This window comes from Alexandromys fortis, unplaced genomic scaffold (genome assembly GCF_014885135.2).
Source record: "Alexandromys fortis isolate MF-2015 unplaced genomic scaffold, M_Fortis_MF-2015_v1.1 scaffold_92, whole genome shotgun sequence".
In the NCBI taxonomy this organism is placed as follows: Eukaryota; Metazoa; Chordata; class Mammalia; order Rodentia; family Cricetidae; genus Alexandromys; species Alexandromys fortis.
Genome location: NW_026067972.1, coordinates 6,015,478 through 6,039,137, shown reverse-complemented (window position 1 = coordinate 6,039,137; position 23,660 = coordinate 6,015,478). Strand labels below are relative to the sequence as shown.

At 51.2% G+C, this 23,660-nt stretch overlaps 2 protein-coding genes across 4 annotated transcripts; one reads left to right on the top strand and one right to left on the bottom strand.

Moving 5' to 3' along the window:
* Positions 1-1,974: 1,974 nt before the first annotated feature.
* Positions 1,975-20,796, top strand: Npr2 (natriuretic peptide receptor 2). The gene is made up of 22 exons (XM_050155963.1): positions 1,975-2,646; positions 3,448-3,653; positions 9,325-9,438; positions 9,710-9,845; positions 10,048-10,142; positions 10,316-10,448; positions 10,667-10,751; positions 12,121-12,241; positions 12,400-12,474; positions 12,659-12,736; positions 12,921-13,025; positions 13,143-13,214; positions 15,724-15,883; positions 16,184-16,339; positions 16,587-16,755; positions 16,899-17,045; positions 17,504-17,627; positions 17,768-17,836; positions 19,635-19,809; positions 19,880-19,978; positions 20,234-20,325; positions 20,440-20,796. The coding sequence occupies exons 1-22, from the start codon at positions 1,980-1,982 to the stop codon at positions 20,503-20,505; spliced, it is 3,144 nt and encodes a 1,047-aa protein (XP_050011920.1). The 5' UTR covers positions 1,975-1,979; the 3' UTR covers positions 20,506-20,796.
* Positions 20,555-23,584, bottom strand: Spag8 (sperm associated antigen 8). Of its 3 annotated transcripts, XM_050155966.1 has the most exons (7): positions 22,935-23,584; positions 22,166-22,850; positions 21,867-22,041; positions 21,660-21,705; positions 21,462-21,576; positions 21,301-21,363; positions 20,555-21,203 (listed from the first exon to the last, which is right to left on the bottom strand). In XM_050155966.1, the coding sequence occupies exons 1-7, from the start codon at positions 22,973-22,975 to the stop codon at positions 21,009-21,011; spliced, it is 1,320 nt and encodes a 439-aa protein (XP_050011923.1). In that variant the 5' UTR covers positions 22,976-23,584; the 3' UTR covers positions 20,555-21,008. The 3 variants fall into 3 exon arrangements, with proteins under 3 accessions (XP_050011923.1, XP_050011921.1, XP_050011924.1); XM_050155964.1 differs by having other exon boundaries at positions 21,301-21,576; XM_050155967.1 differs by lacking the exon at positions 21,462-21,576.
* Between the last annotated feature and the right edge of the window lie 76 nt (positions 23,585-23,660).

The window sequence follows — 23,660 nt, the reverse complement described above, 5'->3', positions numbered from 1 at the left end:
AGGTAAGGGCGGAAACAATTAGCTTCCTTCGCGCTGCCTTTGAATAAAATGACTCGGTCCTTAATTTCTACCCAAGCCACTAGGTGTCGCCTTCATCTCAGAGAAAGAGTGTGGCTCCTCAGCCTGCATTCACTCCCTCTCTGCTGGGGAGCTTTTAGCTTCTTGGCACAGTGAATTCTGGAGAAGCGGCTTCAAGGGGGAGAGAAGCTGGCTGTCAGCACCAGGGGGGATGTGTTTATGTGCGTGTCCTTTACGACAATTTGAGAACTCCCCAAGGTCCCATAGCAGTCCCCTCAGCAATGATGTCATCCCTCACAAGCTGTTCCTCCAGATGGGGTCAGCACTCCAGCCAGATGTGAGGTACCTGGAAGAACTTTCTTGTTAGGAATCTTAGGAATGGGGTGGGAACCAAGGTGGGGTCCAGTGACCTTTCATTGCTGGGGCCTGTTGGGCTTAGCCAATCTATAAGCTCCCGTGAAGTGTGGCTCAACGAGACAAAAGGGACAAGGCCCTGGAACAGATGGCTGGTGGATCCAAGAAGCATAAGATCGGCCAGGGAGACAGAAACAGAGGGGAGAGTTGAGTCCTCAGGGAGAGGAAGACTAGCGGACTTCATAAAGACTGGAGTCCTTCATAAAGAACGGAGTCCTTTGGTACCATGGGGGCCTGTCTTCCAGCTGCCCGAGGAAGCGGTCCTCAGCACTTAGGAGATGGGTAGAGTTTTCCCTACCTAGAAATAGATAAATGGATACCCAATGTTTGGGGATTCCTGACAGCTTCCTGGAGACTGGCGCGTCTGGGGAAATTTGATTGAGCAAATGGACCCTAAGAAAAGCGAGGCATCTAGCCGGCCTGGGAGAAGACAGGCCCAGGGGTCCTTGGCATGAGTGAGTTGGAAGCAGCCCTGTGGACAAGGGACTTGGGGAAAGCAGAGGAAGGCCTTTACAGCGTGGGGACTCCCGGGAACCTCGGTGGCCTAGAGGCCCCGGTGCTAAGCCCCCCCCCCCCCGGGCTCTCACCGGGTGGTTTGGGGACTGGGAGGTCCCTGGGCGACATGCAGGGGTGAGGGGGAGGCAGCCGCCGCCGGAGGGTGGGGCCGGGCCGGGCGGGGAGGGGGGAGGAGAGGGGAGGGGAGGGGGAGGGGCGGGGTCGGGCGGCCTGCCGGGGAAGTCACACTCGGCCGCCGCCGCGGGCGCAGCGAGCGAAGACGCGCCGGGCCGAGGCGACCTGACCTGGACGAGCGGCGCGCGCGGGGGCCTAGGCGGGGGGCGGGAGGCAGCGCCGGGCAGCGCGGGCCACCGGGCCCGGGAGAAGCGGAGCCGAGAGGAGCGGGGTACACACGGGCGGGGCCGCCGCAGCTCCGGATGGGACCAGCGCCCGGGCCCGTTAGTCCAGGCAGGAGCTTCGGGAGAAGCCGTCACTGGGAGAGTCACCCCTGCCTTTCCCTCCCCTCCGGCCCAGGCCTCGCTTCGCTCCCTGCCTGCCCATGTCCCAGTCCTTCCGCGGCGGGCGCCCTCCCACCTCAGCCCGGGGCTCCGGCTTTTCGCAGCTCTTTGCCCTCCCGGCCCGGTCAGCTGTGAGGTGCCCCCAGGCCGTTTCTTTGTACCAGCCTCCCCCAAGTCCCCACCCCATCCCAGTCTTAGATCCCCCCTTTCTCGGTTTGGGATTATCAGGCCACTTCACCCCTCACTGTCCTCATCCCGGTCGCAGGCCCCCTTGGTCCCTTCCTCCTTCTGCCACCCTATCCTTAGTCCTTGGTCCTTGCCGTAGGTTGGTAGCCCACTCCTTCCCGACCCAGGCTTCCCCCCATCCCCTTCTTGCGTGGTCCCCAGCACTTTCTGTATCCGGGCCGACTAAGCTTGTCCCAGTTCTCTTCCTGGTCCTCTTCCCCAGGCTCCAGGCTGGGTGGTGCTTGTGCCTGCCCAGTAGGCCAGAGCGGCCCCTGGTTCGGGGGGCCGTGGGTCAGCTGCGCTATCCCCATGGCACTGCCATCACTGCTGCTGGTGGTGGCAGCCCTGGCAGGTGGGGTGCGTCCTCCGGGGGCGCGGAACCTGACGCTGGCGGTGGTGCTGCCAGAACATAACCTGAGCTATGCCTGGGCCTGGCCACGGGTGGGTCCTGCTGTGGCACTGGCTGTGGAGGCACTGGGCCGGGCACTGCCCGTGGACCTGCGGTTTGTCAGCTCCGAACTAGACGGCGCCTGCTCTGAGTACCTGGCACCGCTGCGCGCTGTGGACCTCAAGCTGTACCATGACCCCGACCTTCTGTTGGGCCCCGGGTGTGTGTACCCTGCTGCCTCTGTGGCTCGCTTTGCCTCACACTGGCACCTTCCCCTCCTGACTGCGGGTGCAGTGGCCTCTGGTTTTGCAGCTAAGAATGAGCATTATCGTACCTTGGTTCGCACTGGCCCCTCTGCTCCCAAGCTGGGTGAGTTCGTAGTGACATTACACGGGCACTTCAATTGGACTGCTCGGGCTGCCTTGCTGTATCTGGATGCTCGGACAGATGACCGGCCCCACTACTTCACCATCGAGGGTGTCTTTGAGGCCCTGCAAGGCAGCAACCTCAGTGTGCAGCACCAGGTGTATGCCCGAGAGCCAGGTGGCCCTGAGCAAGCCACCCACTTCATCAGAGCCAACGGGCGCAGTAAGTGTGGCCCGGACTGTTTTAGGAACTGGGGAGGAGGGCCACTGTGTCCTTGGAGCACAGCACAGAAAAGTAGAGAGAGATTGGCATGGAAAAGTCACATGTGATGGTTGGGATGGAGGTGCTTATGAGAACAGGCATCCGCGGTAGGGCCTGGGTTAGGACACAGGGCCTTTGTATCATAGGCACAGGTCAGGGAAACTGAGACTGGGACTTGGGAGTGAAGAGTTTGGGGAGGCAGTGTGGGTGGCTTTGAGTAGTGGATATGGGCGGTGTCTACCCTGAAATGTGCACCTGCCCGTGAGCAGAGACTCCGTGTAACATAGGGATGACTCTATCGGTTTGGTGCTCAGCAGATTTGGTTGGGAAAGCCGGTAAAGCTCACACAAAAATAGTGAGCACAAGAGCCTGTGCTCCTAGCGAGAGGCAGGCAGGAGAGGAACATGGGGAGCTATGAGGTGGGTCAAACAGCTCTGGGGGGAAGGAGCCATCACTCTGGAGTGGGGGGGTAGCCATCACTCTGGAGTCGGGGGGGGGGGGGGGGGGGGGGGGGGGGGGGGGGGGGGGGGCGGGGGGGGGGGGGGGGGGGGGGGGGGGGGGGGGGAGCCATCACGCTGGAGTCGGGCTCTGACTTTTGCCAGATGGTCCATGTGGCCCAAGGGCACTTAGACATGAGCTCGGAGGGGGAGGGTGGGAACATCTGTTGGGTGGTCGATAGGTAATGGGGTGATGTTCCAGAGAGGGGCTGGCGGGGGACCTGGATGCTGTCTCAGGGTGCCCTTCTGTCATGTCCTCTCCCAGTTGTATACATCTGCGGCCCTCTGGAGATGCTGCATGAGATCCTGCTTCAGGCCCAGAGGGAGAACCTGACCAATGGGGACTATGTCTTCTTTTATCTCGATGTCTTTGGGGAGAGTCTCCGAGCAGGCCCCACTCGTGCAACAGGCCAGCCATGGCAGGACAATCGAACCCAGGAACAGGCCCAGGCCCTCAGAGAGGCCTTTCAGGTATCTTTGGAACCCAAGCTAGAGATGGGAAGAGCCACTGGTTGGTTGGAAGGTCTGTTTCTCATAGCGCCCTACGGAAGCCCCAGGAACAGGGCAGGGCTTGTGAGCTATGGAAGAGAAGTGACCAGAAAGTTTCTATGCCTGGTGTCACTCTTCCTTCCCCCGATTTGTACACTGTTACTTAATGTGCTTGCCAAGACTGAGTTTGGCCACGGCCAGACCTTAGGGTGCTTTCCTGAGTGCCAGCAGGAAGCTAGGAGGCAGGAAGAAAAAGATCTGTGCCTTGTCCCAGAAAGGGCTGCCATCCTCATGGGACAGGCAAGGTGAAATTACAGCAGAGTAAGTGGCAAAAGGAGACAAACTTGTGCTTGAAGCCCATCTTGAGAGTCAGTGGTTAGGGAGGAAGGGTAGACATGGCTGGGATAAGGAGAGGCTTTTGTAAAGGAAATTAGACGGTTGTAATTTTCAGGGCAGATACCATATTCACAGAGTGGCGGGACAGGGCTTCAAAAGCCCGTGCAAGGGAAAGACAGGAATTTGTATATCTTTGACCTCGTAAGAAATGAGGGTTCACCTTTAAAATAAAAAGGTTTTTGAGACAGGGTCCCACTTCTGCCTTGAATTGTTAGCGCCAGCCTTCCAAGTACTGGGATCACAGGCATGAGCTTTAAAAAGCATTGACTTAAGCACGTCTCGGAAATCAGGTGACAAAGACATAGATTAAAGGGACTTTGAATGTTAAGGACTAGGATTTGAGTTTTTGTATGGCAGTAGAGTAGAACATAGTTCAGGTTCCGTTAGAAGACAGACTGTAGGTTGTCAAGGAATGAGGAGATCCGGCTTGAATGAGGACATGCTAGGAAGAATGGAAAGAAATTAATTTACAAAGGAACTCCCAGAGGAAGTCGGTGTTACTGTGCGTTCCCCACCTCGCCCCCAAGCTTTCAACATCCTGCTCCCTACAGAATAAAATCCCAACTCCTTACTGTGACGTGCAAGACTTGGTAGTTAGCTTTCTGCCTGTCGTTTCAGTGGGGCTTTTGACGCTGAGAAGTCCTCCTGACTAACCCCTGCCTGCCCAGGCCCCCATCCTCCTGCCTCCTGCACTTTGCTCCTTCTGTCTGCCTGTTTTATTTCTTCTTTCCCCATTCTGAACCTCCTGAGATCATGCCCATGACTCTCTGTCTGGTTCCTCACCAGTTTTTACTGATTTGTGTATGGAAGTGTTCCCTATTTATTTATCCATAGCCCTCAAAGAGTATTTGAGGTGGCTTATGGAATGACCTTAGGATCCTTTCCACTCTGGGATTCTTTGGGTCTAAGGAGAGTGTACCAGGGCCGGGCCTGGGTGGCCATTCTTCTCCGGTGAGTAAGGTTTTATGTGGCTGTGATTATATATTTGGTTGTGACTGGTGAGCATGTCTGGCTGTGAATGACGTATCTGTTTGCATGCCTGCCTGAGTCTCTGACTCTCATACTTGAACATGGGCAGTGATAGGACGGGTTTGGTTTATGTTGTAACTTTTTCCGAAGACAAGGATCTCACCTGTGTCTGTACAGCAATTCCATGTTCTGTAAGACTCAGAGCAGTCTTTGACCTTCTAAGAAACTATTCCTAAATCCCAGGTTGAGCCGAGTTTCTTAGTCTGCCAACCAACATCATTTAGTTCAGGTTTGAGTCCTTTAGAGATCGACTCATTGTTACTATTCGCTGTCACCTGACTGGTATGCCCTACAGAACATGCTAGAAGCACTCTCTGTCTTACTGGAGTTTATAGTTAGTAGGCGAGACAGACAAGAAACAAGCTTATTCATTGGCGATAAGGGTTCCCAGAAGGAAAACAGTTGCGTGGTACGAGGAGAAAAGGGACTGAAAAAAATGTCTGTTTTGCTTTGTTTTTCTTTAAGTTCCAGGGTTCAACCTAGGGCCTTGTGCTCACTAGACAAGTACCCCTACCACTGCACTACATCCACATCCCTGGGTGAGCCTTTGTGGGAGAGAAAAACCTCCTCCTCACAGGAGAATTCGCAGCAGCCAAGAGACCCCAGTACTTAAGAGTGGGGGGGAAGGTCGAGTCAGCTACATCAGTTAATTCTTGGTTACTCCCCTCACTGAAGACCTCGTACAAGACGGGGAAAAAGAGGAAGATTTTCGCTATGACTTAAGATAAAGGAAACGGACACTGAAGAATGAGCTGAAGGGAGAGCAAGGCTAGTGTGTGTGGGGGAGAGTGAGGAATTTCAGGAAAACTTCTCTTGTCCATAGCCAGGACTGACTGACAGAGGGGAGGGCAGCATGGCGGTCAGTGGTCAGCTCTGGCCAACAACAAAGAGCAGTGAGCCCTTTCTCCAGAGATGCTGGTCCACTTGGGTCTCAGACCAGGCCAACCCTAAGATGGGGAATAAGGCAAGAGTCCTTGACTGTAGACATTTGGAGCCTTTGTAAGCAGCTGAAACACCAAGGCAAAGGTGCCAGTGCAGTCTGGATGTCAGTCACCGAGGGGAGGGAAAGAGCTGATCGAAAGAATGTTGATGGGGTTCTTCTTTCCCATCCAGTCATTGCTGTTCCGGGGCAGGGGTTGTGTTCATCTTTGTACCCTCTCAGCCTAGCGTGTAGTAGATACTAAATACATGTGTTTTGAGTTAAATTAGCATGTAAATAGGGAAGAGGCCTAGGGATTATTTTAGAAGTAAACCACGATAATTAACCAGGACAGGTAAGCAAAGTGGGAAGAGTAGAACTTAATAAAGCAAGCAGTCAAGTTGGGAGGATTCAGGTTTGCGCTGAGCAACTGAGGGTATAGGGTTAGAAATCCTGAACCATGCATGCCCACAATGGGAAACGCTGGCGCTAAGAATGGAGGGAAGGGGTGTGTGTGGCGACTCTTCTCTGTTATCTCAGCACATGAGAGACTAAGCAGGGAGGTTGTTGAGCTTCTGAGGCCAGCCTGGGCTACCTGGTGAGATCCTATCTGAGAGCAACTAGAATGGAAGAAAGTGCTAAGGCCAAAGCTATGGAAGGCAGTGCCCCTTTCTGGAGACTATTCGTGGTTTCTTCTGCCCATGACTGGCATCACTTTCTGCTGTGCCCAGAGCCTGACTCAAGGTGGGTGGTGCACTCTTGGCTCGCCCCCCATTGAACTCCTTATTTTTGGCAGCGTTGCTTGTTTAGTTTTCCACTTGGGGGCCACTGTGAATTAGTGGGACTCAATTAGCTACCTTTGCCTTCCTTTTAGTCCCTCAGTAAGTACAGAAAGTGTTTGGAGTTGTTTTTGTTTGGGGTTTGTTTTCTTTTTTTTTTTAGTAGCTAGTTAGTAACCACAGCAAAACATTCTTGAATAGCCATTTTCTAAGTGTGGCCTTTGGATCCTGGGGCCCCAGAAATCCTTTTAGGGGGGCTGTGAAGTGGAAATTATTTTGAAATACTGTCAAGATGTTATTTGCCGTTGTCACTATTCTCCTGTGATTTTGCAGTGTTTTTTTTTTTTCTAGAGGCTGCACAATGTGGGTGAGGTCACCGCTCTGACAGCCATGGAAAACACGCTTGTGCATTCTTGTGTTTTCATAATTTACCAAGCTCAGCTTTAATTTTAACTTCTAATTTGGTAACTATTGATAGATATAAAATTTCTTTGGGGTCCTCAGTAAGTTTCAAGAGGAGAAGAGACTAGCGGCAGGCTTGTAATCCCAGCACCCTGGGTCTGAAGCAGGAGGATCTGGAGTTTGAGGCCAACAACAAAACAAAGCCAAAAGATAACAAAGCAAGAGCTGGAGAGATGGCTTGGCAGTTAAGAGCAGCCACTGTTCTTTCAGGGGACTCAAGTTCAGTTCCCAGCACCCACATTAGGTGCGCGCGCGTGCGCACACACACACACAAGTGAAGAGGGACTCATAGATTTTTAAAACATCTTGTTTTTGTTTAAGATAGGGTCCGCCTTGGAATCCAAATTGTCCTTGAACTTTCCATCCTTCTGCCTTAGACTCTAGAGTGCTGGGATTATAGGAGTGTGTAACCCATGGCAAGAAATTTGATTACAGCCAACTTAGGGGGAAATCGCCAACCCGGAGAGTTAGAGTCCAGAAAGAGTTAAAAACCTCTCATCAGCCTTTATCGAAGTATGGATTGTGCTCTCCCATCTTTTCCAACTCTCTTCCTGACTGCTATTCGTCAGCTTGACCACATCTCTATTTTTGGAACAGGTGTCAATGAACGAACCCTCCAGCCTGCCGCTGAGTAGCACTTCCTGTCTCCCCACCCAGCTTCCCTCCTCCCTTTCTCCTGTCCCTCTTTCCCCCTCATCCTTTCCTTTTCCTGCCCGAGAGTGAATGCTGAAAGTACACAGTCAGCATCTGAATTCCCCAGTAAGAAAACTCTAATGTAACATAACGAATGCACAGTAGAAACCGACTCTGACTTCATTATTTCCCACCTGGAGCAAATTGATGCCTGTAGCTCTCATGTGATACATCCATTGTCTGTATGGTCTACATGTCCTTCCTGTGATGAGAATAAACAAAGCTGGTAGAAATAGCCAGATTTTTGTTCTGATTTTGATGTTGTTTTATGAAATGGGGTCTTGTTATGTAGCCGCCCCCTTTGGCCTGGAACTCACTATGTAGACAAGGCTGGCCTTGATCTTACAGCTATCTTTCTGCCTCAGCCTCTTGAGTGCTGGGATTACAGATGTGAGCTGCCATGCCTATCTTGAAATGGCTAGGTTTTAACCTGTCACTCCACGTGGTCGTATTTCACAAAATATAGTGAACCGACATCTTTCTCTGAAGTCATAAGACCAGTTTCCTGTCTGCGCAGTCTCATTTGGTTGTGTGGTCCAAGGCTGAGCAGTCTTGCAGCTGGAGAAGAGGGGATATATGAGGCTCAGAGGAGCTAGGCAGGCAGTTTGACAAGGGACGGAGATGCGTTGATTCATGTTAGTAAAATGAGCACGTGGCTGAGACCACATGCATCAGTTGCTTATCTGTGCAACCTGTGTGGGCGTGTAACTTATGAAGCATATACCTGCTTCTTAATGAGCCTGCTGTGTCTGCTAGGTGTTTCCTCTATGCAGCCAATTAAATTCGTGGTTTTCACAGATGGAATCCTTGTCTCAAAAGTATTTCTCACCGGGCTTGAAATCTAATTTACTGAGAGAAGTCACTGTGTACCAGTGACCCAATATGGAAAAGTCAGGTTGTTGTTATTGTTTTGTTGTTTTTGTTTTCGAGACAGGGTTTCTCTGTGTATTCCTGGCTGTCCTGGAACTCGCGTTGTAGATCAGGCTGGCCTTGAACTCACGGAGAACCAGCTGCCTTTGCTTTCTGAGGGCTGGCATCAAAGGGGCACCCAGAAAGTAGGGACAAAGGAGTTCCCGTGAGTGTGGTAACCTGGCAGGAGGCCTGATGATGGAAGGGAGGCAAGGAAGCTGATGGGCTGAGTTTGTGGATGGAGTTGGTTTCATTCTGATGCCATCCACCTCTCTGGGACCAGCCTATCAGTCTCTCATACAGGGGAGCCACTCCCCTCCAGCCCCCCCCCCCAGTTTAGTCCATTTCAGCCGCCAGACTCCCCTGTGCATGTTTTATGTGTGTTTTGCCAAGTTTTCCTAGAATGGTTTCTTTCTCTCACGCTCAATTTGAATCCCATTCATTCTTCCCATGTGCCGTGGTGCAGACTGTACTGGTGATCACATATCGAGAGCCCCCAAATCCTGAGTATCAGGAATTCCAGAATCGCTTGCTGATCAGAGCCCGGGAAGACTTTGGTGTGGAGCTGGCCCCATCCCTGGTGAGTAGATCTCTGAGAGTCAGAGCAGGCTGTGAGAAATTCATCACACTGGATCATAGAGCAAGCCCCACTTTGGGCTCTCTCTTCCATCCAGGGTATTACCTTTGCTCCCCAGGGCCGGGTGGATAAAGATGGCACCATAGGGTTGAAAGGAGGAGAGAGGGATGCTGGGAAAGTGGAGAGGCAGAAGGACACTGCAGGGGTGGGAAAGGGGACTGGGGTGGGGCCTCACAGGACATTTGGAGAGTGTGCTGAGCTTGCTTTCCCGCAGATGAACCTCATTGCCGGCTGTTTCTATGATGGGATCCTGCTCTATGCCCAAGTCCTGAATGAGACAATACAGGAAGGAGGCACTCGGGAAGACGGACTTCGGATTGTGGAGAAGATGCAGGGGCGAAGATACCATGGTAATGAAGAGGGGCTAATCGAGGCCTGAGGGCTGACACCAGGCTGAGGGGTGAAGTATACAGGAGGGGAGACACCAGGGACTGCAGGGACAGAACCATGGTGCGGGAGAGACTCAGACAGCGAGATTGGGGCGGCAGGAGGTGGGCGAGGGGACCAGAGGAAGATCTCAAGTGAGGGGCATTTTTTTTTTTTTAATCTTAGGTGTAACTGGGCTGGTTGTTATGGACAAGAACAATGACCGCGAGACTGATTTTGTCCTGTGGGCCATGGGAGACTTGGATTCTGGGGACTTCCAGGTGACGGGGAGAGGACAGGGAAGAGAAAGAAAGTGGCCCTAAAATCCAGTGGGGACATAATCAGTGGTACTGGGGCAAGAGCTTACTCCCCCTGCTAGACCCGAGTCATGGTGGGAGTCTCAGGGAGGAGGCTGGGGGCAGGCCTGTGGGCCCAGTGCTCTGCTTCCTCACAGCCCGCAGCCCACTACTCAGGAGCCGAGAAGCAGATCTGGTGGACAGGCCGGCCTATTCCCTGGGTGAAGGGGGCCCCACCTTTGGACAATCCCCCCTGTGCCTTTGACTTGGACGACCCATCCTGTGATAAAAGTGGGTGTGTGCAGGGACTGGGAGCAGTCCCCCCCTTTTACCCAACCCCTGCGCTCTGCCTCCACTGACACCCACTCCCACGCCTAGCTATATTCTATCTTTGCGGCTCTCTCTCCTTCCTTCTTTCCCTTGAGAAAGCTGTGCACCCCTTGCACCCATGTCTCCTCCCCCTCGGCCCTTTCCAGTCTTTCTCAGGGTCTCTCTCTTTCCTCCTTCAGCCCCCCTTTCCACTCTGGCGATTGTGGCGCTGGGCACAGGAATCACCTTCATCATGTTTGGTGTTTCCAGTTTCCTAATTTTCCGGTGAGTCTGAGGTTTTCCTACTCTTCACCTCCTTCTGCCTCTGGCTAAGGTCAAGGTTCCCTGCTATGTGGGGCGGGAGTGGCAAATCTCATAACCTGGTGCGGGTCTAGCACCTTCCTCTCCAGCCTCTTCATGGGTTGTCCTTCGTAGATGTTTATTTTGCTTTTGTCTGTAGCCTGGGTAGACTAACAGCTTTTCTGAGACAAAGTCTTGCCAAGTAGCCCAGGCTGGCCTCAAACTGAAGGTCCTTCTCCCTTGGCCTCCTGAGTGCTGGGATTACAGATGTGTGCCGTAGTGCATTATTTGAATACTGAATGTTTTTGTTTGTTTGTTTGAGACAGGGTCTCATGTTGAGCCCTAGCTGATCTGGAACTCATCACGTAGAGCAAGCTGGCCTTGAAACTCTCAGAGATTTGCCTACCTTGGCCTTTCAAGTGCTGGGATTAAAGGCATCTTTCACCTAGCCCAACTATGAATACTGATTTTTAAGCTATTTTTATTTATATATCTCCTGTATGTCTATATGACTGGATGCCACATGCCTGTAGAGGCCAGAGGCCATCAGAACCCCAGAACTCTGAGTTACAGGTGGTTATAAACTACCCAGGATGGGTGCTTGGAATTGAACTTGGGTCTGTAAGAGTGGCAGGTACTCCTAACCACTTGGTCACCTCTCCAGCCCTTGAGTACTGATTTTGAGTAGAGTTAGGATCAAAGATGAATTCCTATGCACTGACTGTCCCTGGCTCCTTTTCCCACCCCACTCCTGCTAATATGCGACAAAACATTGCTCAGTTCTGGATATTTGGGAAATCCATGACCAAGTCACCAACACATTTTCTGTGTGGTGAGGGTGGAAAGTAGTGTTTCACTGTGTCTTCACATGGTGGAAGACTGGAAGCCCCAGTTTATACAGGTTGGGTGGGGATGGAGCTGCTCTATGGTAAAACTCTTTTGCCTAGCATGCTCAAGGCCATAGGTTTGACTCCTACCCTGGAAGAAGAAGACCTCTCTCCTGAAGAGAGAGGAGAGGCAGAGGACATAAGAGGAGAGAGAGAGAGAGAGAGAGAGAGAGAGAGAGAGAGAGAGAGCGACAGCTGTGTGTGGTGGTACACATCTGTAATCCCAGCCTTTGGAAGGCTGAGGAAGGAAGAGCATCATGGGTTTGATGCCTACCTGGACCCTTTCTCAACACCAAACCAAACCATTTCCCTCTACACTGAGTGTGCATGAGCACTCACCAGCGTGTGGCGCGTGCTTCCTCCTGTCCCAGTCCTGACTCTTCCGTAGTAACAGTTATAGCTCCCTTGCAGCTTTGTGGGTGGCAGGACAGGGCTTGGCAGCCAACTGAGCTGTGCGGTTCTTACAGGAAACTGATGCTGGAGAAGGAGCTGGCTAGCATGCTGTGGCGCATTCGCTGGGAAGAGCTACAGTTCGGCAACTCGGACCGCTACCATAAAGGTGCAGGCAGCCGCCTAACACTGTCGCTGGTGAGTCCCTGGCTTTCCTTCCTCTGAGTTCCTGTTCCCTGTTCTCTCTTACCCTGGACCTTCCCCAGCACATTGGCTTGTAACGACAGCCACTTGCACTACCACCACCATCTAATGTTCCTTTCATCCTTCCGCCTCCATGTTGCCCTTGGCCCCAGCGGGGATCCAGTTACGGCTCGCTCATGACAGCCCATGGGAAATACCAGATCTTTGCCAACACCGGTCACTTCAAGGTGAACAGTCATCTGCTTCTTCTGGTTCCCAACCATTTCATTGTGTCTCATGCCCATCTGCCACCTCTGCCCCTGAACCTCTGGCCTCCCATTGTCCCCTCTCTACACCCAGCCGAGCTCGTGGATGCTCTCAGTGCGACACTCCTGATGCTCATTCCTTTTTCTCTTTCCACCCCCACCTCAGGGAAACGTCGTTGCCATCAAACACGTGAATAAGAAGCGCATAGAGCTGACCCGGCAGGTTCTGTTTGAACTCAAGCACGTACGTAACTGGGTATGAGTGGAAAGGGAGGGTCCATAGGGAAGAGGAAATGGCTAAGAGGGTAAGAGGCTTGTTCATCACGGGTTCCCAGTTATAGGTGTGAGTAGGAGAGAGGTCACGGCTCGAAGCGGTGTGCTTCTCTATGTTTCAGCGCCATCAGTTCTTTCCTTCTCGTTTCCGCCAGATGAGAGACGTCCAGTTCAACCATCTCACTCGCTTCATCGGGGCCTGCATAGACCCTCCCAACATTTGCATTGTCACGGAGTATTGTCCTCGCGGGAGCTTACAAGTGAGGGGCAGGTGTAGGAGATTGTGGTGGGGTGGGGAGGTCCCCGAGTCACATTGTGCCTAGTGATAGCCAGTGAGACTTAAGACAGATACTGATCTCTTCCATGTCACTTGCCAGGACATTCTAGAAAATGACAGCATCAATTTGGACTGGATGTTTCGCTATTCACTCATTAATGATCTTGTGAAGGTGAGTCTTCTCCAGCTCTTCTGCCCTCGCCCACTAAAAATGCCTCCATTGCTCAGTCTGTGCTCAGTTCCTCTCCTAGGCCTTGGGCACTCATGCTTTCTCCATGTTCCCTATGTGTGGTTGAGTGACAATGGGTAAACAGGGGTTCTGGGCTGCAGTTGGGGGAGTTTGGATCTATCACAGTAGTCCCATACCCAGAGAGGGCTCTTGTCTTCCTGTCCCAGGTATCTTAAATGTTTCCCCAGTGTCTCTTCTACCTCAAAGGGGTGATATTAAAACCCCTTAGCTATAGTTGGGCATGCCATCGTATGGGAGGTTGAAGCAGGAGGAATGCTGTGATTTTGGGCCCAGCCAAGGCTTCATAGTGAGTTTCAGGCCAGCTTGGGCCACAGAATAAGATCCTCTCCAGAAAAAGAAAATAGGCAAACAAAACGATAAAAAGACATCCCTCATCTGGGTGCAGGCAATGCATACCTATAATCCCAGTACTCACTGAGACAGGAGGATTGGGAGTTCAAGAGCAGCCTGAACATCATCATGAGAATCTGTCTCAAAATAAAACGAACAGAGCCGGGCGATGGTGGCGCACGCCTTTAATCCCAGCACTTGGGAGGCAGAGGCAGGCGGATCTCTGTGAGTTCGAGACCAGCCTGGTCTACAAGAGCTAGTTCCAGGACAGGCTCCAAAACCACAGAGAAACCCTGTCTCAAAAAAACAAAAAAACAAAAACAAAAACAAAAAACAAACAAACAAACAAATCTCTGTGAGTTCGAGACCAGCCTGGTCTACAAGAGCTAGTTCCAGGACAGGCTCCAAAACCACAGAGAAACCCTGTCTCAAAAAAACAAAAAAACAAAAACAAAAACAAAAAACAAACAAACAAACAAAAAAAACCCGAACAGAACCAAATTCCTTGAGCCGTAAAAGGACGATGAGGTCTTCAAACCCTTCTTATTTCACGCTTTGACCAATATTTGACTGTCTATTCTTTAACTGCTAAAGCATGTCTATTCTTTAACTAACATATCTAAATTTAACTGATTTTTTTGGGGGGGGACTGGATGTTGCTGTGTAGTCTTGGCTAACCTGGAACTCGATCTGTAGAACAGACTGACCTTGAACTCAGAGATCTGCCTGCCTCCGTCTCCTATGTGCTGGGATTAACTGTGTGTAACAACACTCCTGGCTTGAAATCTTTTTGAGACAGGGTTTCATGTTGCCCAGTCTGGCTTCAAACTTACACAGACAGAAATTGCTTTGAGTTTCTGACTCTTCTGTTTTCTACTTCCCAAATGCTAACATAGGTGCATAACACTACACCTGTTTAGAGACTGAAATTATAAAAAATATATATGGATGTTAAACTTGGAGAGATGGAAGAAAAATTGTACTAACTCTTTGTTTTCATTCCGATGCTCAGTTATGACCCAGAGGCTCACATATGACCGAATCTTGCATGGGTTAGACAGGTGTTGAGAAGCAGGTTTCAGAACCCATATGCCCACTAGTGAGATCACCCACCTGTATGTACCTGACTCTGGTTCTGATCCTAAATTCTCAGAAAGTTTTTTTTTTTTAAATTGATTTATGCACACGAAAGCTTGCCATCTAGTGAGAGAGAAATATCAGGTAAAGCAATGTAGTTTTCAGCTGGAGATGTGACGATAAACAGAGGAGAAGTGACTCCTTTGCAGTTTCCACAGCAGGAAACTCAGCAGCTTAGGATGCCTAAAGGTGTCTTGGTACTGAGAGGACTACAGAGGAAGAGTTCGAGGCCAGAGCCTACCGTTTACATGGACTCAGGTCACCATGCCGAGCCTTCTATTCCTAGGGTGGGCTCCCAGAGCTTCTGTCTGGGGAAGCACTGTCCTGTCCCCCAAGACCGGCCTTTGAATTCCTGGGGGCAAATGTCTGCCTCCAGGAAGCCATGCTTCTGCCTTGGTTTGGCGGTTGTTTCCCTCCTCTGTCTACTTTTCCGATTTTGCTGATTTACTGCCTTCTTTGCTACTGTCTGGTCTAGCATTCCTCTAACAGATCACATTCCTCCTCCACCACAACCTGCTTCCTACACAAAGCTGTAGACTAGACTCCCAGCCGGCCGGTGTGCTGTGGCGCCTCTGGAGGCTAGGTCAGAGTTATGCTGTGTCTCCCTAATCAGTTGCTGGGCACGTGAAGCCACCCTACGCGCCATCCTAGTTTCGGCCGTTCCCGTCACTCTTCAGAAGATTGCCATTTCCAGGGAAACAATTGGGGTTCTCCTTATCCCCTTCCCTTGAGCCCGAGCACCTAGATGCTATTTACTGTCCTAGGAAGGGGTGACTCCCCATTCCTCCGTCTTCCTTGAGGGACATCATCTCAACTCAGCTTGCTTTTACTATCTCAAGATCCTTCCATTTCTAATGAGTTTTGGTTAGTGGTCTGAATATCTTTATGCAGTTAGCTGGACCATCTCACGGACTGGGGTGGCCTAAGCCACACATGGTCCAGACACTTCCTCTGTATCCTGTAGGGTATGGCCTTTCTCCACAACAGCATTATCTCATCTCATGGAAGTCTCAAGTCCTCCAACTGTGTGGTGGATAGTCGTTTTGTGCTCAAAATAACAGATTACGGTCTGGCTAGCTTCCGATCAACTGCTGAACCTGACGACAGCCATGCCCTCTATGCCAGTGAGCCTGCTCCCTGCATCATCACTCCCCTTCCCCACCCCTCCCCCACCACCTACCTTCCATATTGCTCTCCAGGCCTTGATCATTTCCTCCAGGGGAGGCTGGGAGAGGTAGACCAGTAGCAGTAACCCCAGGATACCCCCAAGGGAGGCTGGGAGAGGTAGACCAGTAGCAGTAACCCCAGGATACCCCCAAGGGAGGCTGGGAGAGGTAGACCAGTAGCAGCAACATGGGAGTGAGCCCAGGTGGAACCCAGGAGCCCTGTTTAGGCAAACTAGCCAGTCTGTTTACTCTTTGCAGAGAAGCTGTGGACTGCCCCCGAACTGCTTAGTGGGAACTCCTTGCCAACCACAGGCATGCAGAAGGCAGATGTCTACAGCTTTGCCATCATCCTACAGGAAATAGCACTCCGCAGTGGGCCTTTCTACTTGGAAGGCCTGGATCTCAGTCCCAAAGGTAAGAATCCGCTGCTAGCTGGGCAGTGGTGGCTCATGCCTTTAATCCCAGTACTTGGGAGGCAGAAGCAGGCAGATCTCTGTGAGTTCGAAGCCAGCCTGGTCTATACGAGCTAATTCCAGAGCATGCTACAAAGCTATAGAGAAACCCTGTCTTGAAAAAAAAAAAAAAAAAGAATCAGTTTCTATTTACACCCTCTCTGGCTAGGGGAATCTTGTTCTTCATCCAAATTTTTTGTCACCCTCAGAGATTGTCCAGAAGGTTCGAAATGGTCAGAGGCCATATTTTCGGCCAAGCATTGACCGGACACAACTGAATGAAGAGTTAGTTTTGTTGATGGAGAGATGCTGGGCCCAGGACCCAGCAGAACGTCCAGACTTCGGGCAAATCAAGGGCTTCATTCGTCGGTTTAACAAGTGAGTGGCGCGGAGGCTCCCAGGGACAGAACCCTTATCATGCTTAGTGGACGAGGCTGGTGGATCCCGAGGGTGGGTTGAACCGGAAGTCCTGCTGGTCTTGAGGACCTCAGAGCAGGTGTCATACCCTGGCCTCCCTGCAGGGAGGGAGGTACGAGCATTTTGGACAACCTTTTGCTGCGCATGGAGCAGTATGCCAATAACCTGGAGAAGCTGGTGGAGGAGCGCACACAGGCATACCTAGAGGAGAAGCGCAAAGCTGAGGCTCTGCTCTACCAAATCCTACCCCAGTAAGAGCTTTTTCCCCCTTTCCAAAACTTCCTTGGGTTCTGCCTCATCCACCTCCTGAGAACTCTTTTGCGATCCTGGGACCCCTACAATGCTGCCTCTTGCCAGAGTGAGCCCTCCTGGCTGCAGGCTGAATGCTCTCCCGCCTGTGTCTTCAAAGGAGCTGTGCAGCCTCGTTCTGCTCCCCATCCCTCCTTCTTAGGGTCCTGTTCTTCCTCGCCCTTGTCTCAGCAAGTGTGCACAGAACAAGTCCAGCTGGAACCGCTTAGCCCCACGTGGGTCCCCTCACAGCTCCCCACCGCTTGTGCGCCCTACTGTGCACCAGGCGGCGTCTTCTCAGCCCCTTTCCTTTCCATCCACCAAAGCCAGCTTTCACACTGCAGCCTGGCTGGGCTGCAGCCACACACCCTGTCCTTCTCCCTGCCTGAAGCTGGGCTGAAGGTGCCCCCGTGTTTCCTAGTTCCGTGGCAGAGCAGTTAAAACGGGGAGAGACTGTCCAGGCAGAGGCTTTTGACAGTGTTACCATCTACTTCAGCGACATCGTGGGCTTCACAGCGCTGTCGGCGGAGAGCACGCCTATGCAGGTGAGAGCTGGGGGAGAACGGGGGAGGGGACTGGGCGCCCCACTGGACTAGTCGGCTCTAGAGCGCTTTTATCCTTCTGCTAGAGGACGATTAGGAACGTGGACACACAATTCAGAGCCTCTGCTTTCCCATCCTGTTAGGTGGTGACACTTCTTAATGACCTTTATACCTGCTTTGATGCCATAATCGACAACTTTGATGTCTACAAGGTGAGAGCTGGAGCCGGTTTCCTAACCCCCCCATACCATAGCCACTCCACAGTCAATGCTCCCCAAGTTTCCCGCATCCTGGTGCTCTTTAGTGGATTTGATTCCGGCAAACAAGGACACTCGGATCTGACACCTGTGATTCTCAGGGTTCCCTAATCAAAGCATGCTTTAGTTCCTCTCTCTCTGGGGCATTAATACAGATACCTGCCAGAATGTGGGCACGGATTGACTGTGGGGTGAGGGGCAGGACACAAATACATGTTATACAGCTCTTTGTTAAAGTCGTTGAGTTGACTTAATTGTCCTTGGAAGTAAAAATGTACTGGGTTTGAAACTGATTTTCTAGAGAATTATGTGGCCTTAGACAGGTATCAGGGTTTCTCTGCGCCCCGGTTGTTGCAGCAATAGATTAGGTGTATGAAAGCCAACGGGCTGGTGAGACGGCTCAGTGGGTAAAGGTGCCAAGTCTGATGACTTAGGTTCCATCCCTGGAATTTATGTGATGGAAGGAGAGAACTGACTCCCATAGGTTGTCTTCTGACTTCTTTGTGTGTGTGCACATGCACACAAAAGTAAATGTGAGAAGTAGGTCTTAAAAGTGCCTAGCGTTGAGTCTGGCAGATAAAAGTGCTGGGTGTGGTGATACCCGCTTGTCATCTCAGTATTTAGGAGGCTGGGAGAGATGGATCACAAATTTAAGGTCAGCCCTGGCTACCCAGTGAGACGATATCTAAACATAAATGAGGATATTAAAAGCTTACTCTACTTTCTCTGATGTTTTCCTAACAAAACGGCTGCAAACCCTTTTCACAAATTCATCAATTGCTTTTACTTCCTCCTATTTATTTTAGGTGTCTCCCCCTCCCTGGAGTATTTGTGAACCAAACCCACAGCTTTCCCCATGCTAATCTAGTCTGCTACTTGGCACCATTCCAGGTCCTCTTTTATTTTTAAAAAACTCATCTAATTATTATGTGAACCGTTTGAGAGGAAGTTTTAGTACCCCTCTATCCCTAAATACTTAGTGTGGGCTCCCTGCAAGCTTCACTGTGCACCCTAAGTTTGGTACAGTTATCAAAGTCAAGTGGCTACTTCTTCCCTCTGACAGACAGGCTGCCTGGTTCGTTACTGAGCCTGGTTTACCTTCTTTGAGCCTTTGGGTTCTTTGGATTAGGATCCCACTCCTGCCATTTGTTCAGCAGATGCCCCTGAGTGTTTATCAGGTCCTGGGGGTAGCAAGGAGGAGTTAAGTATTCCCCAACTGACTTCCTCTTATCCACAGATCCTCAGGACCACGGCAGTAGCTCCTAGTCAATCTGGCCAATCATGGCCTCCCAGGCTGTCAGGGTGACTCCTGGCCAAGTCCATCTTATCTCCCTGTCTCACTCCCATCAACATAGCTAGAGATAATCTCTTAAAAAGTTTTATTGCTGGGTGGTGATGGCACGTGCCTTTAATTCCAATACTTGGGAGGCAGAGACAGGTTTGAAATCAGCCTGGTCTACAGAGCAAGGTCAGGATAGGTTCCAAAAGCTACAGAGAAACCTGTCTCTGAAAACAAATAATAATAAAAAAAAGTTTTATTATTTCACTTATCTTTGTGCATCTTTGTGAATATATTCCACGTGTGTGCAGTTGCCCAGGGAGGCCAGAAGAAGATGTCATAGTCCTGAAACTGTTACAGGGGATTTGAACTGCTATGGGTGTGCCGGGAACTAAACTCAGGTCCTCTGGAAGAGTAGCCAGAGTTCTAACTACTGAACCTACAGATGACCTTTTAATTTTCCCTCTAAATCAGGTGGAAACCATTGGGGATGCCTACATGGTGGTATCTGGCCTTCCAGGCCGAAATGGTCAGCGCCATGCACCAGAAATTGCTCGCATGGCCCTAGCATTATTAGATGCAGTGTCTTCCTTCCGCATCCGCCACCGACCCCATGACCAGCTGAGGTTACGTATAGGTGTTCATACTGGTAAGGCTGATTCTCACCCAGCCCTAGGGTCTACTTGTCCAGGTCTCTCCCAACCAGCTTGTTTTCATAGGGCCAGTCTGTGCTGGGGTTGTTGGTCTGAAGATGCCCCGGTACTGTCTTTTTGGAGACACAGTTAACACTGCTTCTCGGATGGAGTCTAATGGTCAAGGTGAGGACATCAGCCTTTCCCTCCACCCCTGACCTGGATCTGTCTTGCTCCTTTCTCCTTTCTGGAGTTCTTCACGTCTCTCAGAGCTGGAGAGTTCTTAGGTGCCCTGCCCTTGGGCATATATTGCCTCTCATAAGTGTGCATTGGGAGGGTGGCTGGCTGGGTAAGGCACCTTTCCGCCTGTGCCATTTTTTTCTCTTGCCTTTTTTCTTTGACTCCTCTTTCTCCATCCATTCCTGGTCCACACCACCCCAGCTCTAAAGATCCATGTCTCCTCGACCACCAAGGATGCCTTGGATGAGCTAGGATGCTTCCAGCTAGAGCTGCGTGGGGATGTGGAGATGAAGGTGACCGCAGGACATGGGGGAATGGATCATGGGAGGGTGGATGTGGGAGAAGAAAGGGAGATTAAAGGCACCAACACAGAAGAATCTCAACTATGCTTATTTCTCTGCCTCCAGGGAAAAGGAAAAATGCGAACGTATTGGCTCTTAGGGGAGCGAAAAGGACCTCCTGGCCTCCTGTAAACCCCAAGCCAGACAATCTCCTGCTGCTGGTACTTTGGACAATGACCACCGTCTCTCCATACAACAAAAACAGACATTGTCATATGAGATGGAAAACACACACACATACACACACACAGACAGACAAAAAACAAAAACAAACAGAAAAAAAAACCCAGAATTCTACCATATATGGAAGTCATTGCCCACTGCAGCTCAGCTTGTACATATACCTGCCCCCTCCCTGGCTTCTTGTAAATATCTGTATCTAGACCAGAATATTTTGTCCAAGTATAAAACAACAACAACAAATCCTGGTGTCTTTGTCTGGGGTCCAAGCCATCCTAAAGGAAGAGTACTGGTGTGGGCACGGTTACTCACAGATTCAACGAGTCAGCAGCTTCAGGAGGAGAATGCTTTATGGGAAACCCTCACCAAGCACAGAGAAGTAACTCCACCCACACCTACTTGTAGTATAAACAATAGGAGAATCCGAATTCCCCATCCACTTCCCTCCTCAACCCTTAGGCTGGAGTTGTCCTCGACCCTCCACACCCCTGCCCTTCTCCCTGGCAGGCAAGGGAAGACATTGCACCCATTTGGTGGGGGAAATTCTCAAGTTCGTAAGGCAAAGGATGTCCCAGAGACAAAGGCACTGGTGTTGAGAAGCTGCAGTTCTTCCGGAATGGTGTGTCCAGTGTCCTGATGTTACTGACACCCTGGAGGAGTGTTAGGATGAGGACAGATGCCACCCTTCCCCAAGCCAGAACAGAAGAGCCTCTCTCCCCCACCCAGCACCTAGTCACACCCACACACCGGTAGCTGTGGTGCTCTCTGCTTCCAGAACGTTTCAGGCTGTTCTTGGCGGTAATCATGAGGCTGTGAGGGAAGAGATATTGAGTAACTCCTGGTCTTTGGGGCTCTCGGTCAACCTCTGGGTTTTCTGTTTTCCCAAGTAAGGTGAGTTGGGTTCTCACCTTTATAGGGGCCGGAGGCCCTGTTTGGACCATCTTTGCTGTGTAGTCGTGGTGTGTTACTGACTCCGCCTCAAAGAGCTTCCTGGGAGGGTCTTGTTCTGCCTGTGCCTCTTTACTAGGTAGCCCTCTGAGAGGTCAAGGCCAGTCCCAGTTTTCCCTTCCACCTTGCCCTCCCTTTCCCCCTTCCCAGGCTCTCACCAGATCTGGTGGTGCAGGAGCATCTCCAGCATAGCTTCCCGCTTTCCTGTGGGAGGGCAGAAGAGTAGTCTGGTTAAGAAGCAGCTTCAGAAACAGAGTTGAGAAGGGAAATCTTGGGGTTTGCCCTTAGAGCCGCCAAAGGGTCCACAGTCCTGCCTCTTTTCTGCCTCCTGGACTCTTTCCAGCCCCATCACTCATGCTTCACACCTCGAAGTGGCTGGCAGATCTTTCTGGGGGGCTGGTATGAGTCTTTCTGGGTGGTGCTGCCAGGCATGGCTGAGTGAAGTTGCATGCTCAGCAGTCCCTGGTGTCCGTGTCGGAAGAAGTAACTCTCAGAGCCGTCTTGCAATCTTGGAACCTCATCCAACTGGTTGGTGGCTCTCTGTGGACCACATGTTAAATGACCATGAGCCCCCTTCCCCTGCTGGCCCTCATCACAAACTATCAGCTTCTCTAGGAAACTGGGGCCCGTCTTCAGAAAACAGGAGCAGGCCAAACCGTCATACCTCTTCCTCCCAGTTGTGAAGGAGGCACCGGCCACGCGGCAGTGTTTTACAAAGAAACTCAGATTTCTCTTCAGCCTCTGGGGGTTTCAATGGCCCCCTTACTCCAGGCTCTGAGACTTGCAGAGGTTCCCAGGGTTGCCGGTGTGGTACACAGTAGCAGAACTGATACCATGTGCTACTATTAGGCAACTGAACTGGTGGGAGGCCTCCTTGAGGAATGCTGGAGCTGACCTTGTGACCAGGTCCAGAGTCAGCAGGGCCAGGTTCAGGCCCAGGGGCAAGAGCTGGTACAGGGGCAGGCCTAGGCTTATAGGTAGGAGCAGTGTCCTTGCCAGCATCAGAACTCTGGCCAAGACCAGAGCCTGAGCCAGAGCAAGGACCAGAGCTGTGAACAGAGCTCCTTCCAGGATAAGAAGAAGCAGGAACATTCCGAGGAATGTAAGAAACATAGAGGGGCTGGTAGCCAAACGTCCCATGGCCTATCTGATGGGACCCAGGGCAGGGAACCTCGAGAAGACTGTCGGAAGAAGGCTCTGTGAGCAAAGAATACTGCCCACGATGCTCTGCACATAATACAGATGGTGCAGTTACGGCCACTAGGGCCGACCTAGGACTGCCACCCGAAGAAGGAATGAGATCGGAAGTGCTCTCCAGTCCTTCGGAGCTGGGCTGTACATCTGAAGATCTGAAAGAAATACAATCGAGGTTGTCATAATCGTTGCAAAGTTAGTCAGTTGACCTTCCTTGTTCTCACAGCGGTGGCTCTTACGGCAGCGGAGGAGATTCCTCAGTAGACTCGGTCGTCTCCATTTTCAGAGGCCGGCTTACCGGGTTGCCATAGAGACGGCAAACAACTCTAGGAGACTGCGCACAACTAGAGCTGGGCTGACCCGAGGTGGCCGGGCAGGGCAGGAGAAAACAAACTCTTTCCAGGGGCGGAAGTCTTAGACTTGGTGCTTTGCGATTGTCTCAGCTACATTCGGCCTCACCAGGGCTTTTAAAGTTCCACTAGCGTGAACCCTCGCCTCCATGGCCAACTTGATTCCTTGTGACTAAGGTGACTTACGGGGATGCATTGGCGACAAGAACAGGATGGACATCGGTATGAACTCGTTTGCTTTGTTCATGGTTCATTCCCTAATGAACCAAGAGAGAGAGAGAGTGAAGTTCTTTTTTTTTTTTTTAATTTTATTTAACAATTTAAGGATGCAGTTCAGTGGTAGGAGTACTTGTTGTCCAGTATACCCGAGGTCCTGGGCTCCATCCTCAGCACACAAATATGGAGATAACAGCGAAATTGAAGGAATTACAGGACAATAGGCAGGTCTCTGTCTTGTCGTCCAGGCAAATTTCTACTGCTATTTATTTATTTTTTCTAGGGATTTGACCGAGAATGAACCACTAGAAACTAGCAGAGCTGCACTATGTGCTCCTTTATCCACTGCTTGAGCCATAGGATCTTTTATCCTGACCCTGGTCAAGAGAGATCACAGCC